This window comes from Patagioenas fasciata, chromosome 1 (assembly GCF_037038585.1).
Source record: "Patagioenas fasciata isolate bPatFas1 chromosome 1, bPatFas1.hap1, whole genome shotgun sequence".
NCBI lineage: Eukaryota > Metazoa > Chordata > Aves > Columbiformes > Columbidae > Patagioenas > Patagioenas fasciata.
Genome location: NC_092520.1, coordinates 118828838 through 118845659, shown reverse-complemented (window position 1 = coordinate 118845659; position 16822 = coordinate 118828838). Strand labels below are relative to the sequence as shown.

At 38.9% G+C, this 16822-nt stretch overlaps 2 protein-coding genes across 4 annotated transcripts in view; one reads left to right on the top strand and one right to left on the bottom strand.

Annotated features, from left to right (window-relative positions):
* Positions 1–198: 198 nt before the first annotated feature.
* GTPBP6 (GTP binding protein 6 (putative)) lies at positions 199–10997 on the bottom strand. The gene is made up of 10 exons (XM_065855088.2): positions 10537–10997; positions 8184–8321; positions 7692–7762; positions 6214–6344; positions 5426–5496; positions 4827–4985; positions 3404–3612; positions 1862–2010; positions 1395–1547; positions 199–907 (listed from the first exon to the last, which is right to left on the bottom strand). The coding sequence occupies exons 1-10, from the start codon at positions 10922–10924 to the stop codon at positions 766–768; spliced, it is 1611 nt and encodes a 536-aa protein (XP_065711160.1). The 5' UTR covers positions 10925–10997; the 3' UTR covers positions 199–765.
* Positions 10998–11057: 60 nt separating this feature from the next.
* The window catches only part of LOC136111186 (cohesin subunit SA-2-like), a 62598-nt gene continuing 56833 nt past the window's right edge, over positions 11058–16822 (top strand). For 2 of the 3 annotated variants that reach the window (XM_071813419.1, XM_065855173.2), the window contains exons 1-3: positions 11058–11185; positions 11662–11832; positions 16194–16278. In XM_071813419.1, the coding sequence (XP_071669520.1) occupies positions 11798–11832; positions 16194–16278 (120 nt within the window). In that variant the 5' untranslated portion in view covers positions 11058–11185; positions 11662–11797. The other variant, XM_065855181.2, reaches the window with a different exon arrangement.

Sequence of the window (16822 nt, the reverse complement as noted above, 5' to 3'; positions counted from 1 at the left end):
AGTAACTGTTTTATTCATTCCCAGTAGTAATTTGCAACTCAGGTAATGGATCAGGTTTTGGTTTGGTTTTGGTTTTTTTTGCTTTGTGAAATAATTTCACATAAAATCCATGGTTCACTGTAACTTAAATGTCTTGTCTTTTAGAACTAACACAGTAATAAGTATTGTGGATAAATTACTGTAGGCAAGAAAACAGTATGGCTAAAAGATGTACAGAGCTAACTATGTTTATTGCTTAAATATACAAATCTATGGTTTTTGCTTCACTGCGGTAAGACATGGCAGTTTTTTTACTTAAATATGTATTAAAGCAAAACACATTAACTTATCTGTAGTATTTCTATACAGCCAATGACATTTTGTTCACCAAGTTTCATTTTCTGAGGGCCATCTGAGACACCTTAGCTATAATATATACTTTATTCTGAAAAATTGGATAAAAAACTTTATATAAGAAACTTAGTACTTTTTTCTAAATGTTCATTCAGATGCTCTCCCATGATTTCCATGTGTTTTAGGTCCACAGCTTGTCACCAACAACTCTTTCAACATTAAACATTCAGTGCTGTCCTTGCACTTGCCGAGAGAATGAAGGTCAAAGCTCTTATCGTTTCCATACAGAAGTTTTCTGAAGCAGTGGCCCTTTCTAAAATGCATCAAAAACATCAACTGGGGAAGAAATACACACTTCAACACACAAGTCCTTAAGTTCATTTCACATCTTCTTAATGAGATCAGTTTCTTTTCCTAGAAAAGGATGCAGTTTCACGGCATAAAAATCTTACTGTTAGGAAAGAGGTTTTTGTATCTGCCAAAAGCAGAATTGCCGATTATCACTTTAACCCTGGCTGTGCCATCTTCAGGCATGACTTCCACTTCCTGAACTGTTGCTTCTTTATAGAGCCAACTGTAAGAGTAAAAGCATATTAACATCTTAAAGGTATGACATCATACTGCATAAAATGTGGTGTTTGTTTTTTTTTTTTTAGGTCAACATGTCCCAGTCTGGGTAATTTAACACTTTCAATGATGAAGTCCTTTGCTTAGCTTTTCATTTGCTACTTGATGTTTGGAAATAGGGTATAATGTTTTCCTAAATCTTTCAGATTTGTGTTTTTAGCAGAAACCTGGCTCCAGAACCCATGGCATGGTCTTTCAGGAAGTATCTTTTATTCTACTACCACACAGAACTCTGTGAAGGACACTTTCAGCAGCAGACTCCAGGGTACCTAATGGGGATATTTTTTCTCAATAGGTCAGAAAACTTTGATGATTATCTCTGTAATTCTTAATGCAGATTAAAATCAGTATGACATGACTCGCAAATTTTAAGACGTGCAAGACTAAGAGTTTCATGTTTCTCCAAGTCCTTCTTACAATTCAAAATTATTTACCTTAGCTGTGATCCCTCTAAGTTGACATTAACTGTCAGAATTTTCTTCCCTGTTGCTGTCAAAATTTTTTTCTCTATTTCTTCTCTCAGCTCTTCTAAACCATGTCCATGTAGAGCAGAAATGGCTAAAGCATTTTCTTCAGCGGGTTTATACCTGAAAGGTAACAATTGCTAGCACATCTGCTCATGAAGATTAGAGTTGTGAAAATATTCCAAACACAGACAATTTAACTGTGTTACTTTATAAGAGCACCTTCCTACAGAGGCCACTTCTTGTATGACTCAAGTGATTTCTTTTGTAATAATTAAAAGATAATTAATTCTTTTTAAGACTATAGTTACATATGTAAAAGACTGAGAAACATTATTAAATGTATTTAGAAGTGTGGGAGCTCTTTTCTAGTCTAAGAATTAAAAAGCTTCCAGACCATAAGAAATGTTTAAGTATACTTAGCATCTCCTGCTTACCTTTCTATCAAATCCACTTTGTTATGAACTTCAACCATTGAGTCCAATAAATGGCTGGGAAGATTAAGATTCTTCAGAACTGACAGAACAGTTGCTTTCTGGAGGTTGGTTTCTGGATGAGTAATATCCCTCACGTGAACTATCAGATCCTAGCAAGCATCCATATACAAGAGAGTTACTCAATGAAACACACCAGTTATCAGGTTGCAGAGATTTTATACTATTTTTGGATTGCTAATTCATATAAGATACTTTCCTATCCTTTACATAATATACTAGCAGGTTAACACTGTAAAATAAACTACTATGCCAGTATTAAACCAATACTGGTTTTTGTACCATGATGGAAGAAAATCTGAAGCAGTTCAGTCTTTCACTTCACAGTGAGTACGAGTTGACTCCATCAACTCTGAAACAAACTCTGTCTATCAAGCTAGTTACAGAATTCAGATTTAAAAAAAAATAACTGATCTAATTTTTCAAAGTCAAGGCTGTGTAACAATAAAGCTTCAAAAATACTGGAGAAGTCTAAAAAGGTTTTAGAAGAATAATGGTTGAAAAACTGTTTCAAAAATGGAGGAAAAAAATCCCACGTACTTTGTAATTCTATTTTGAAATTCAAAATTCTTCTTGTCCTTATTCTTAGCACTGGAGATACTATTACTGATGCTTCACTTAGAAAGCTTTATACAAAAGTTATGCTTCAAGTACATGCACAATCATGTTTGCCATGATAAAATCCAAGCAACCAAATTCAATATTTACATTCAAAATGTTTTGTCATCTTTGCTCAAGATACTGCTTCAAACTTCCAAAAATTACTGAAAGGAAATGTATTGCCTTTCATTTAACACTTCAGAATGAGAGACAAACAGGACAGTTGCACCCAGGTGTTGAAAGTTCTATTATTATACTACATAGGGAAGAGTCTAATCCTCAGCAGCATTTTGGCACTCAGCTACCACTGAATTCTGTCTCTTGGACAATATAGGCTTTTTGTTTAAATGTCTGTGTATATGCAGCTTTACACTGTGCGATAAGACAGGAAACTAACTTTAATCAGATAATGATTGGAAAAGTACATTTATTTTTTATTACATGTTGCCTGCGTCACATCACAATCGCCCACTTCTAGTGCTATGGGAAACCTTAAGTTAAAAAAAATCATTCCAGAGCCTTTATTTCATTCATTTTTTTCACTCAAGAAAGCTGGCCTCAGCTTATTCTGATGCACTGTTTAGGTTTTCATACATTTAAGCAGCAAAATCTGATTTAGCTGGTTAATATATCATGGAGAAGGACACATATACTCCAAATAAACCCTTTCTCAAATCTCTTAGTATCTACATATTCTGCATGATTTCAAGTGTCAGAAAAATGGCTTATGGTAAGATATTTACCTCATTATCTTAGGAGAGTACTGTAGTAAGCCAGACACTTCACTAAGAACAGCATGCCAATTAACTTCCCCTTTTTTGAAGAGCTGAGGACTATTGAAAAGGAAATTAATTGATTTCTCAACTTTTATACTTGACTACTTACCGAGTAAGCCACTTCTTCTAATGTAGCTGAAAAGGACTCAACCAGGTTATGTGGAAGATCAGTCAGAAACCCAATAGTGTCAACATAAATGACCGCCATACGTGAGGGCAGGTAGCCTGCATGGGCTGTAATATCAAGAGTGGCAAACAGCTGATCTCTGGGTTGAAGTCCTTCTTCGCCAGTCAAGGCTTTGATCAAGGTAGTTTTTCCTAATTAAAGAAAAAAGGACAAGATTTTAATGGCTTCTTTCAGCTAAAAATATATAAATTGCAAGGCTCAGGTGAGTTGTAACACATTTTTTCATCTCTATTTCACTAATTTCAATCTAACCTATGATTAGTTGTCTATAGGATGTTAGGAAATCCAATGACAGTCTTAACTTTTATAACTTGCAAGTGGATTTAGGGCCACATCTGGAAGCTATGCCACAAAACTACCAGATGATCAAAGACTGATCTGACCTGCAAAGAGACCTACCCCCATCTCTCACCTCTAAGACTATCTGAAGAGCGCTGCCAGGACAGCACTAGGAAGCATACACTTATGCACCCCCTCAGTAATCCTGCTGTCAAATAAAACAATTCAATATTTACTTGTTAAATCAAACAATAAACAGAAGCACTAGTAATAGGTAGCTTATTAGGTTTATGCTTTATTGGGTGTTTCCTCATGAACATAATACTAGAGACATTTATTTAATTCAGTGAATATTTAACAGAATTTAGTCATTAACCTAAAGTGCTCAGTATAAACCCTAAAGTATTTCAACTACCAGTACAAAATTGTAATATATATATGTATGTATGTATACATATATATACACACACACACACACATTGTTGAATCTTCAGTTTTAAAAGTATGGAAGTATGACATTTAAGAAAAATATACAGTGTAATCCAAATCTTTGCGTACATAACTGATAACATAATTAGCACAAGGTAAGTTCGTTTTTATAAAGGTCTGATAAGAAAATGAAATGGTCTTAAAATAATGTAAACTGAAAAAACACCTAGTCCAAAGTCTATTTATGCCTTTGTGTAAGAATCCACTGTGTAAGCTATAAGAAAATCAAAGGAATAGTAAAAAACTTTTAGCTTTATTTAGATTCAAGTAAGAAAGATTCATATAAAGGAACACTAGCAGTACAGTTTTCAGCACTATATATAAAATCTCTTGTCACACCAGGTACAAGGCATTTCTCCAAAACATGTCTTGAAGACAGCAAAAAAAGAAGAATCTAACTACAACAAGCATAATTTGCTTTCCTAACCATACCCTAATTGACACATATTAATTACACAATTTAAAAACTAATTAAAATACGAAGCCTATTCACACTGAAATGAAATTCTGGTTAGAGTTTCTAATTCAAAATTAGACAATGTTAGCTCTTGTTACAATTTCACAAGTTTTTGCTTACCACAATTAGTATAGCCCATTACTGAGATAACTGGAAACTCGCGTTTTCTGCGCTGAGTTCTAAGTAAAGACCTTTTTCTTCTTAGTTTATCCAGGGCATTCCTAATTTTAAGTTCCTTTTCTTTCAAGATACGATTCTGTGTTTCCATGAATGTTTCACCTGAAAAATACAAACAAATAGTTGGCAGAACAGTCTATAACAGAAAAAGTAAACCAAGTGATGATGTGCATTTGGAAATCAAGTGAGTTATGACTAGAGCATATGAAGTTATAAATAAGCAGCTAAAACCATGTACTCTTGCCTAAGACAGATTGATAAGTAATTATTCAAACATATGCTAAGCATTCTAGAATAACCATGTACACTTATGATAGACCCCTCTGGCAGCAAATACTCTGTCCATGGCCACTTATTGAGCCAGTACAGACTGAAACTTTAAGTTACTTTCCAATACATTTTTGTAGGTTCACTTAATCAGATACAGAACACTCCTAGTTTTTCCTCCTGGCCTCCTGCAAATAAAATAAGATGCAAATAAATTGGTTTAAAGGCTGTGAAGGAAAAATATAATCTAATTAATGAGAATATTTAGACTTCACCTGAGCCCATAATGTATCTTGATCCACCTCTCTGCTGATCTAGCTGAGCCACCTCATTTTTCAGATTTGACCTGGCAGTGGAGTAACAGTTAATTAGAAGCAATTTTCTTAATCAATGCCTACCAAATATGAAGCAGGAGTGATATTCTAATAGTACAAATAAACCCGCTAAACGACAGAGCTCTCAATAACACCTGCTCATGGCGAACAGTCTGGTGAAAAAAATCCAGATCTTGCTCGCTCCTCGACTGTGGTTTGAAAAATTTTGCACCTCTCTTAGCAAATTATAAAGGCTATTCTGAAATTTCAGAGCTGAGGATGCCTCTAGTACATCCATGCAACTCACACCAACTTCCATGTACAACTATTTCGATTCCATGTAATGTAGAAATGTGGAAAATTCAGATACAAATTAATTCCTTTAATCTTCCTTGTTTATAACTTCTCTTATTAAACCCATCAATATTATATATGGGACTCACATATTCAGTTCCTACACATTCTTGCAGTCCATCTTCTGCATTACAAAGAATCGAGACCTTTTGATGAGAAATATATTTTTTATCTATTGAACACTCTCTGGTTTTGCCTTTCAGCACTGCAGAAGCTTAAAACAATGACATAAAAGCAAATATTTTTATGCTCTAATCATTCACTGAGCATACTAAACACGCACCAAAACAGTGCTTTTTTTTCTTTACAGTACAGTATTACTATTTTTGTTGCTGTGAAGAAATAGTCACTAGGATATATAAGTATCAGTATGTGATTTGTACAGCTCGAGGTACCTGAGAAGTGGAATTTCAGCCAATGCGATCTGAAGTTTTGCTTCTTTGGTCCGGGCATTACAACGAAAAATGTGAAGTACAACTGTGTATCTGTCAAAGACTTTCACACCCCAGGCATCTTCTAGTTCTTTCTTTAGCCATGTAAAACAAAATAACCTGCATGTTTTCTGTCCCCTGCAGTACCAGTACACCAAGTCCTATACAGCACTATGGTTATGCTTAGCTGATGGACACTTGAACTCAGAGGATCTCATGATTACACTTCAATGGATGGGTAACGAGCATGCAAAGGCAAAATTTGGTTGGCCATGATGAAAGGTGAAAAAGAGAGTTTAGAAGGTAGAACGTCAGGTTTAGGCCCATCAAATTCAGTGAGAAACCTTCCATTGCCTTTAAGGGATTCTGGCAACAGCTCTTACAGTGGATTTCAGAATCACAAATCTCAGTGGTTAAGTCCTTGCAAAAAATAAATATGAAGTGCTGGTATGGGAAAGGATAGGATACACTCAAAGTACGCAATAGTTTGCCATCTCTAAAATCCAGAATGCTAGTGTTTTATGTATGTTCTCAAACACTTTATTGAATCAACCTTGTTAAATTGCTCTTAAGATCTAGTGCTAAAAGTAGTCATACTATAAATCAGGGAATAAAAACTAAGAAATTGAAATGAAACATTTTCAATTTTCATTTCGTCCATAAATTGAAGCACTTGAGATAACTGTCTTCTAGAGATATTTAATACCTCTGTCCATTTTATCATCAGGGAAAGCATTCAAAACTATCAGCAAAGCCCTAATGTTTGCATGCAGTTGCATGCACTTTACACCCTGTATGATGCTGTGCATGCAAAAAACCTAAAAAGTATGTATTTCAGTTTCTCTAAGCATTTGAAAGAGCATCTACAGTTCATGCACCAGTTGTTTTACTGTTAAAAAAGTGAAGCATGCTCCTCCCCTCAATGTAATCTGTCCATTTAAAATATAGTTTCTTTTTAACTGTTAGGAATGAAAGTTTAAATATTCAAAACACTGAAATATAAACTTGCTCTGAACTTACACCTCATATTCAAAATACAATACAGCACTCACAGAACTATAGAAAAATATGCTATCCATATAAGTATAGTGCTATATGTGCACATAAACTAATCCAAACTGTAGACATTCTTCATAATAAAAGCTGTGTTATCACCTCTTTATTTTGTGAAAAAGATCTTGGGTAACTTTTCCAACATTTTAAGTAGAGCTAGTGTCAAACAGCTATTAGGCTGCTGGAAAATGTCACGCATGAGAGCTGGTAACATATATATCAGCTGGACAAATATAACAGGCATTTAGTTTCCACAAAACTCAGTCTAGGTCTCTTCATATATCACCATTTGCAAATTCAGAGTTAGAACCGACCCTACTTCTCATAGCATCAACAGCTTCTGAACAATACTGATGTAAAGAATACGATTTGATACAATATTTAATTACCTTTGTTACTGAAGATATTCTTTCCACATTCAAGAAGACAGCTGTCACATGGGGCAATTTTTTAATCTTTTCTAAAAGATAGACAACCATTACAAAATAAAGTGTTAAATGTCAATTCTCTTTTTAAAATATACAGAAAACCATTTTTCACTAAGCAGAATGCTCATAAAATATCAAATGGCATCATATTCTTCACAGAACAGTTGTATTTGCACTAATTTAGTACTATGTAAAACAGCTGTCAGTTTCACTTATGTCAATCACATAAACGTAGAGATTGAGTTGTCTCACACATTTTCAGAGAGCATGGGTTATTTTTATTCTGTGTTGCTTTTGCAATCTTAAAACAATTATTTGAATTTTGTTTGCAAACTTGCAAGATGGAAAAACAAAATTCTCTCTCTTCAGCTTTCATACTTATCCTTAAACAGTTCAGTTACTGAAGTCTTTCATTTAGAATGATACAGTGCTGAAAAAAATCTCAGTCCTTACCTGTCAAAACCTGAAGGTTTCCTTTGCCAAAAACAAACTTCTTGTCCGGATTTTTGGTAGGAATAATTATTTTATCTAAAACTGTCCAATTCTGAAGGGTATCGACAAGAGCAACAGCTTCAGCAATCTGTAATTCAGCTTTAGGAACACCAGAAAAAAAACCAACAAAACAACATAACCTTTCTCAGATTTTTCAATAATTACATGCATGAATAGGTACAGACTAAGTTACACTGATATTCTACTAGGGTATTTTATTTTAAGTAGTAGCACAAAGAGCAAAATGTCTTACCTCTTATCGTAATAATTAAACTTCTGGTTTGATGCAGTTTTACCACAGAAAGCATCTTTCTGCCAGTACAAGTTATTTCCGTGGTTGCTGATTTAAAATAAAAATTAGCTGTATCGTCAGCAAAGAAAATACCAAGCTTTTTGCCTCAACAAGTAAAATGAATTACTAGTTGGAAAATAAATTCTGTAATTTTAGATGAGTACAAAGCCACGTGATAAATTCCTTGCCATTTTGTGGCAATATTATAAACCATTATCTTGCTGCCAACTTCACCGGTACTTATTCATAGAGGACCTACACTGATCTATGACTTGCTAAAACCAGCCAATTCCAGTCCCGCATTCTGAGTCATCAGTCATTTTGGGGTATTTTATTTTAAACATCTACATGGCAGAGCACTGACTTTTGAGGACTTCATGAAATCACAAAGACTACATGGACATCAGATCAGTAGATCCAGTTTTGATTTGCCAAGTGAGAATAAATTCTTCTTTTCATTGGATTTGTGAAGTTTCTCTAGATAGCAAAACATAATTAATGCATTAAAATGGTTACCTTGGTCCAAAAGGTATTATATTTTTAAAGATAATCATGATCCTCTTTCTCCTCATATTGTTAGTGTTCCTTGTAAAATGCACAGATTTCCTGTTGCACCTGTGGTGTTCCTACAATCATTCCAAAACATTTGTTCAGACTTCAGGCTCTTCATCTGGAGGGCCTAAATAAATGGAAAGGGATCACTGCTATTCTTCTGTATGTCTGGACAGAAAGGTGCCTTTGTTCTTTTTGTTTGTTTTGGTTTTTTTCAGTTGTAAAATAGGAATACTTATGTAGGTTCTAAAAACATTACAAACTTTATTCTGCAAAGTGATAATTTATTATAATTAGCAGCACTAACAAAACGGAATTATATTTAGGTTCATCACATAATGAACTTGAATACAAGGAGTATCATATATAAATTGCCACATATATAAAACAAACTTACAAAACGCTTAATCTTTTCTATTGCAACTCTGTAATTAGAGGAGTGCTTGGAGAAACAACATCAAGCCACGTTCATCATATATCTGAAGCGTGCATGATAAATGTATATGTATTAACTACGTAGATTTCTGAGAGAAATCCAAGAGTAGCAATGCTAATTAAGGTTCTTCTAAAGGAATAATTTGCAATTACATCCCTGTGTAACTACACAAAGGCACTCTTTTAAGTCCAAGGGGCGACTTAGTTACATAGGACCTCATCTTCACCACTTTCTTCTATGGACAGGTAAGTGTAAGGCTGAAGAACTCTTGCCCTGCCCCTGCCAGGCAGCACAACTGAGGGCTGAAGGCCACTAACATGTGGCTGATATGGGGAAAACCTGGCTGCTTCTTTAAACAAGCTAAATACTCTGTGCACCAAGCGGTTCTGCTTTCTGAGACCCAAAGTCAGCGTGATTCACAGGTCGCAGTCCAGGAACAGCCACCCGGGCGCACCCTCTTTAAAACGTTATCCACCTACACTGACCTAGACCTGTATTCTGAGTTTATATTAGGCAGTTTTATCACTGTAATCACGGCCCTACCCACAGAATCACAGAATGTTAGGGACTGGAAGGGACCTCGAAAGATCATCCAGTCCAATACCCCTGCCGGAGCAGGAACACCCAGATGAGGTTACACAGGAATGTGTCCAGGTGGGTTTTGAATGGTTCCAGAGAAGCAGACTCCACAACCCCCCTGGGCAGTCTGTTCCAGTGTTCTGTTACCCTCACTGAGAAGAAGTTTCTTCTCATATTTAAGTGGAACCTTCTGTGTTTCGGTTTGTACTCGTTGCCCCTTGTCCTATCATTGGTTGTCACCGAGAAGAGCCTGGCTCCATCCCCCACACCACCAGCACCAATTACCCAGCTGCGTTCCCGCGGGCCGCAGATGTTTAGAACAGGGACGAGCCCGGGACCCGAGGCGGGCACAGTGGGAAGGCGGCTCGGCACGGCGGGCTGCCGGCACCCGCGGGGGCCCAACCCCGCCGGCGGACCCCCCACCGGCCCCGGTCCCGGCGCGGCCACACACCCACCCGTGGTGAGCGGCGACTTCTTGGGGCCCCACTTGACCGCCGGGTGGACCACGGCCACGCGCTGCGCGCCGGGCCCCACGGACAGCGGGGAGGGGCCCAGCAGCTCCTCCAGCGCCGCGTCGTCCTCCTCATCACTGTCATTTTCCTCTTCTTCATCATCATCATCATCATCCCCGCCGGCGCTCTCCGCCTCCCTCCACCGTCCTTCGCCGCCCGCCCGCGGCGGCACCCCCCTGCCCGGCGGCCGCTGAGGAGCCCGCAGGCGAACAGCGGCGCTGAGCGGGCGGGCAGAGAGCGGCCCCCCGCGGCAGCGGGCCCCGCCGAGAGCCGCCGTCACCGCCCATCGGCAGCTCAGCAGCAGCGCCTGCGAGAGGCGGCCGAGCCCCATCGCCGCCACCCCCTCTCGCGGGCAGCGCAGCAGGGAAGGACCGTCCCAGGCGCGCCCTTCCGCCCTCACCCCGGCCGCTACGGAAGCCCCAAAGGCACCGGCGCACCGCGAACCCGCACCGCCCATTCGCTTGTGGTGGACCACATGATAGCGATACTCGCCTCTGATAGGCTGGGTGGTGCCCGGGCACCGCCGTGATTGATGCTGAGCCGGGGCCCGAGAGGCCGCAGCGAAGGGAGAGGGCGCGTCCCCGGGGGGCAGGTGAGTGTCGCGTCCTCCGCCGTCCCTCTCCCTTCGTCCCGCCGTCCCTCTCGCTTCGCTGCCGCCGCTCTGCCCCCCAGCCTCCCCCGGAGCGGCTATGTACACGAGTGCACGGGTGGGTGAAGGTCCCGCTGGTCCCGGGCCGACTCGCCGCCCCTCAGGGCAGCTGCGATGGCTCTGAGGCGGCCCCGCCGGTGCGCGGTGCGGTGCCGCCGGCGTTGCGGGGTCTGCCCAAAGCGGGAGGAGGAGGGAGGGATGAGCAGGCCGTGCGGCCCTTGCCAGCCCGCTGACCGCCGGCGGCTTCGTGCGCGCTGCCGCGGCAGGGCTCCTGCGGGGTGCGGCGGTGCCACCTCCGGACGCTCCCCTTGGGATGGATTTATTTCGCGAAGTTGCAGACTTGGTTTGCGGGAGGCGTTCTGACTTTATTTTAGGAGAACCATGCGGAATTAACCCTTTTTATTTTATTTTCTTGGCAGCTTTTGACGGCTGTTTCGACGGCAAGAACCCGAAGCTTTGTTGAGTTTTTAACACTACCGATCTTGGTGAAGTTTCCTGAGAAGCGGTGCTGCCCGCATTAGCTGTTGCCTGCGCTGCTGAAATAATGTAGCGGAAATGATAGCCGAGCCCAACACCTCACCCAGCCAAAAGTAAGACCTGGCACGGTTGCCTATTAACATTTAGTATCAAATTAGGCTGCTGTCCCTTGAATTTGTGCTTCACAGATGCTGGGGCAGTCTACAATGTGTCATTTTGGGTGGGAGGGGAAAAAGAAAAAGGGGGATTTGTTGTACACCGTGTCTTGTTACTAATGTGTCCATTTTATTACTTTATATGTATTGTTTAGCATCTTCTTAATGTTTTTTTTTTTCCCTGATTGACATGGACCTTTGCCTTACAGGCTTTTTTTTTTTTTGTGCTTTACTTACTACAGTGCAAATGAACCTACTTTGAAAAAAACATAATTCATAGTCAATACATGCATTCATTTCAGTGCTGAATTTGGGGCACTGAGAGGGAAGAGTGCTAAGTAATTTGTACTCTTCCTGTTAGCATTGAGGGGGGTGTTGCTTATCTAGCTGTTTTTACCAGGCGTACATCAAGGCTTCTCCCTTTCATAATGTATTTTTCAGTCATCAGTTGAGATGATCTGTAAGCCAAATACATTCACATCATTGTTTACAGAATGGTATTTGGAAGTAGAAAGAGCAGACATAAATAACTAAATGGTAAAGTTAAAACATTTGGGCGTATCTTATCAAGTTTCAAAGTGTGAAGCATTTTATATGTCCAGTGTTGCATGTGTTGGACTCGTTGCAGCCCAATCTTTGCTGATTCCGTCACAGTCCGAGCAAGTCTGCTCCAGGTCTTTTACTTCATTCTTTTGCTTCATACAGTTGGATTCTATGAGCTTAAAGGTCTTTTCCAGCCTAAATGATTATATGTTTAAGGAATTAATACAACTTCCTCTATATCCTTTCCAGTATGTTTCATCTGAAGCCTACCTCTCAATTTCAGAAGTGCCAGGAAGGTACCTGGCAGTTGTTTAACTGAGTTTCTTATGTTGCTTCTAAAAGATGAAGCAGTTGTTTTGAAATTTATATTTTAAAAAATCTACAGGTAAGATTCCTTCAGTAAAAAAGATTAACTGTTCCTTTTACACAGCTAAAGGAATGTTATCTCTCTTCTAAAGAAGTAGCTTTCCTTTTGAGTATGCATCATTGAGTCTGCTCCAGATGTTTATTAAAATGAGAAAACTGAAATCAGAAATTCTCACAACAATACTGTGTATGAGTACTAGATGAAAGGCTTTGTGTCCTTCTTGCTTCAACTGTTTTTATATCAGTAGTAGTGAAAAGATTGTATGGTGTCAGGAATGTGAGATAAAAATGAGCTTGTGAGCCATGTGAAAATTAGGATGAGATAGGGTTGGAATTATGCCTGTGCCTTCTGACTGATTGCTGATGGAGACAAAGTAAATGGCTGAGAACTGTTTCTTACCAGGGCATGAGGAAGTGAATTGGGGTTGAGCAAAAAAATGGTCAGTATGGTGCAGACTAACATAGGAGAAAAAAAAATAGAAGACTAGTGTCAAACATACTGTTGCACTCATATAGCTGAAAACATGCTCAATGGAGTTGCGTGTAAGGATCACTGCAGAGGTGATCGCTTGTCATCCTCAACTAGATACAGTAGTTCCTGTTTTGCTCAAGAAGATAAGGCAATGTCTTAATTATGTTTACAGTTTCTTCAACAGAAACTTAGTTATGCAAATAAAAACTACATTAAAATATCTCATTTAATTTCTCAGTGGTTTCATGGGGTTCAGTTCTAGGCTCTGCTCTAGTTTCTGCAAATGTTTAAGTACCTGCCTTATGAATAACCTTATTGGAAACATCAGTATTAAAAGGAGAAAAAAAGAAGAGAAAGGACAAATGTGAGTATTGATAGTGTCTGGATTTTAAAAATCTCTGCTTTTGCTTAGATTGTCTTTGTAGCATGGTGCTTCTTGTGGCATTGCGCTGTGCTGTGGCACAGTAATAACTGAAACAATGTAGAAACTAAATGGCTTATTAGTATTTAGTGCTTAGTTACGTTTGTTGAGCATTTGAGACAGATGCTTAGTGCATGTGTGAAAGTTACTCCAACTGGTTCCATCACAGAGATACTATTTTACTTGGCGTTGTTAGCACAATGTGAGGAAACTGTAGATCAACGGTCTTTTCATTCGTTCAGGTTTTGCCGAGCTTTGGCAAGCATGATGTTCCATATACCAGGCATTCACTTACTTTTTGAGCCCCTTTTGCTACAGGTTCATTTTGCCTGGCATAAGCTGACAAAGTAAATAGCACAGAGCCATCTGTTGTGTCATACTTCAGGATGTTCCTGGGAAAGAAATGCATGAGTTAAAGCTTCAAAGAAGTATATTCTAGACAGAGATATTAAAAAGCAGTACATGATCAGACAAGTACTAAACTGAACTGTCCTGCAACCCTTCTGTTGTTTTTTGTTATTTAGATGTTTTAATCCAACTCGGACTCAATTATAGTTGCTCTAATCAAATGAAGTGCATTTATTTTTGTTTTGGAGTCAAGTAAGTTGCTGAATAGTACATGCAAACAATTCAGGAAAGTTGTTTGAGAGTGTGTTGAGTGTTATGTTGAGGTGTGATGCAGAAACAGGTAACATGTTACCACAACATTGGCTGGCATCTGAGTTGTAGTACTAGTGAAACTGTGCAGGCAAGGACAAGTTAGTCCAGCTTCATAATGTTGCATTCTGCTTTGAAACCAAGAGTGAAAGGATTTAATCATGTAGGAGAGGCAGCTCCTTGACAAACACGTTTGGATTCTTTTTGTTTATTTGTCATCTGTAGAAGAGTCTGGAAAGGGCTAACTGCGGTCAGAAAAGCAGCACATATTGCTGTCTCTTGCTGCTCTTTCTTTTCAGCTAGGAGGTCTCTGCTGGTGCTTGAGATACCTAATCTCTGTGGTCGCAATTGCAAATCAAAGAAAACATTTGAAAACTTTTGTAGACTATTGCTTATAGCGTACTGACTCCATTGTGAACTATAGTTGATCCCTCTCCTACAAGATGCAGAAGTTCAGACAACTGATGTAAGAATTGGTTCACCATGAATTATTTTCTTGGCTTTTATCTGTCAAATACCGTGACACATTTTGAACTTTTCTATGACAACACGTTAATTGAATTTAATTTTTATTGGACTTCTCTCTCTAGGGAAGTTAAGCATTTGCAGAACTGGTATTTAGAAATTTAATGTATTATAATAGAATTTTATATTTATATAGAATTTTTATAGAAGTCTTTGGAAGCCTAATTCTACATTGATTATGGTGAAGCATCTCAATAGATTAAAAAGGAACTGAGATGTGTTTAGAGAAAACACTCTGCTCTCACGAGTAAAATAACATCAAGACCTTGGTCCTGCAGTTGGTGCTATTCAGCCTCAGGATTTGCTTTGTGGAGGCAATGTCTGGCTGAAACAGTCTTGGGAAGAAAAACAACAGCAGTGCTTACCTGGCATTGATAAACCTATCTGGGGTTGAGCTGGCTCTGCATCAGTTAATTCTCCATCTGGGTTCTCCAACCCTGGATATTGGAGAGCAGACTATATCTGGCAGTGTAATACATTGTTTTTTTCTTTATAAAGTGGTCACTTGTGTTAGTACACTTTCTTGTTGCAGCAGTCTCATGAAAATGACAATTACTGTACACGGTAATATTTGCTTTTTTTGTGCCTTCTTATAGCACAAGTCAGCTGGCTTTGTGTCCTGGGCACCATAGTTAAAAAGGAGGCCATAGCAGCCGGCTACCAATACTGGACCTGCTGTACAAGTGGGATCCAGCTCGTCTGCTCAAACATGATCTTCAACAAAGCACATTGTTAGTACTGGGAATGATGAAAAGAGGCATGATTTGATTGCATATAAATGTATGGCTTCAGATCTCCCAGAAGGTGCATCTTTATTTATAACATTATTCGTCCATCATATTAGCAATGACCTGCAAATGAAATTTCTTATGTACCTTGTTTCCTCAGCATGTTTTATAGACAAAGTAAACCGGTTTCTTCCTCTGGTTTTAAATTGTAGACCCTTCAAATGTTATTGATTTGTGGAAAGCACTCATGAAGTGAATGCATACTTGAGTTAGTGATTCATGGTGCAAAGCTCTTAAGTCAACAAAGGCTGCCTGAAGTCAACATCAGTGCTCTGTTTTGTGTACCTACTTTCTACTTGATATCTTTGATAGTTCTGCTAGTTTTCTAATTATCAGCATATCTTACAGGAAAGCCAGTAGTTTGAAAAAGGCCCCAAATTTCTGCTGTACTTTTAAAGTTAACTGTTTGGTTTTTAGTAACAAAATAACGTAACTTCCAAATGATTCATTAGAAATATTAAAATATGCATATGCATTTATTTTCTTCTGTTTGTACTGAAGTGTGTAGTTCTGTGTTGTCACCCCCTCAACATGTTTGTTGTTTTAGAGAGAACGCTGTCCACGATGAGCCTGTGCCTGAGTCCACTGTGCAGAACGGCAGCTGCGTGAGAAACAGCAACCTGAAAACACCAGTAAGTTGATTTTTTTTTTTTCCTTCTAATTATGGAATTTATTTTCTGTCTCATTCAATTGTTACAAAATTGAATATTATATAAAACAATCACAACACAGTGCATCTAAAATCTAGTCACTGTATACAGCTTGGCCCTTGAATTCCATTGGCATCAGAACCTCAATGCTGACTTCTCAACAGTCAGTTCATTTCAGCATGTGTTCTTTCTTAGCTGTGCGTTGTGTGCAGTTGATGTTAATTTGCAGGTTTTGTGTTTACCCTGTGAATAAAAAGATGTAGAAGAGCTTCTGTGCTTGTTGTCTCTTCTTCAGAAATTACAGCTGCCACTGAAAAATGCCTTCTGGGTAGTGCACAACTGCTCAGAAACTTCTTTCCTGTTATACCTTCCTATGCTTACGACTCATTGTTGAGAAAAAATTCAAACTGGTAAATCCTTTCTTTCATCCCCTTCTAGTATGGTTGTGTTTGATAAGGCTTTACCAATGTCCTTGAAGCTTAAAAGTTGACACCCTAGGGAAACCGTTACAATGAGAGTAAAATAA

Bases quoted from the DNA above. Each gene is read 5' to 3' on its own strand.
- GTPBP6 (XM_065855088.2), bottom strand. From the start codon at position 10,924: ATGGGGCTCGGCCGCCTCTCGCAGGCGCTGCTGCTGAGCTGCCGATGG. The intron at 4,986-5,425 runs GTGAAGTCTAAA...TGTATTTTTCAG, and splicing joins AAGATACATTATGGGCTCAG to GTGAAACATTCATGGAAACA. The intron at 1,548-1,861 runs GTAAGCAGGAGA...GTTACCTTTCAG, and splicing joins AAAGTGGATTTGATAGAAAG to GTATAAACCCGCTGAAGAAA.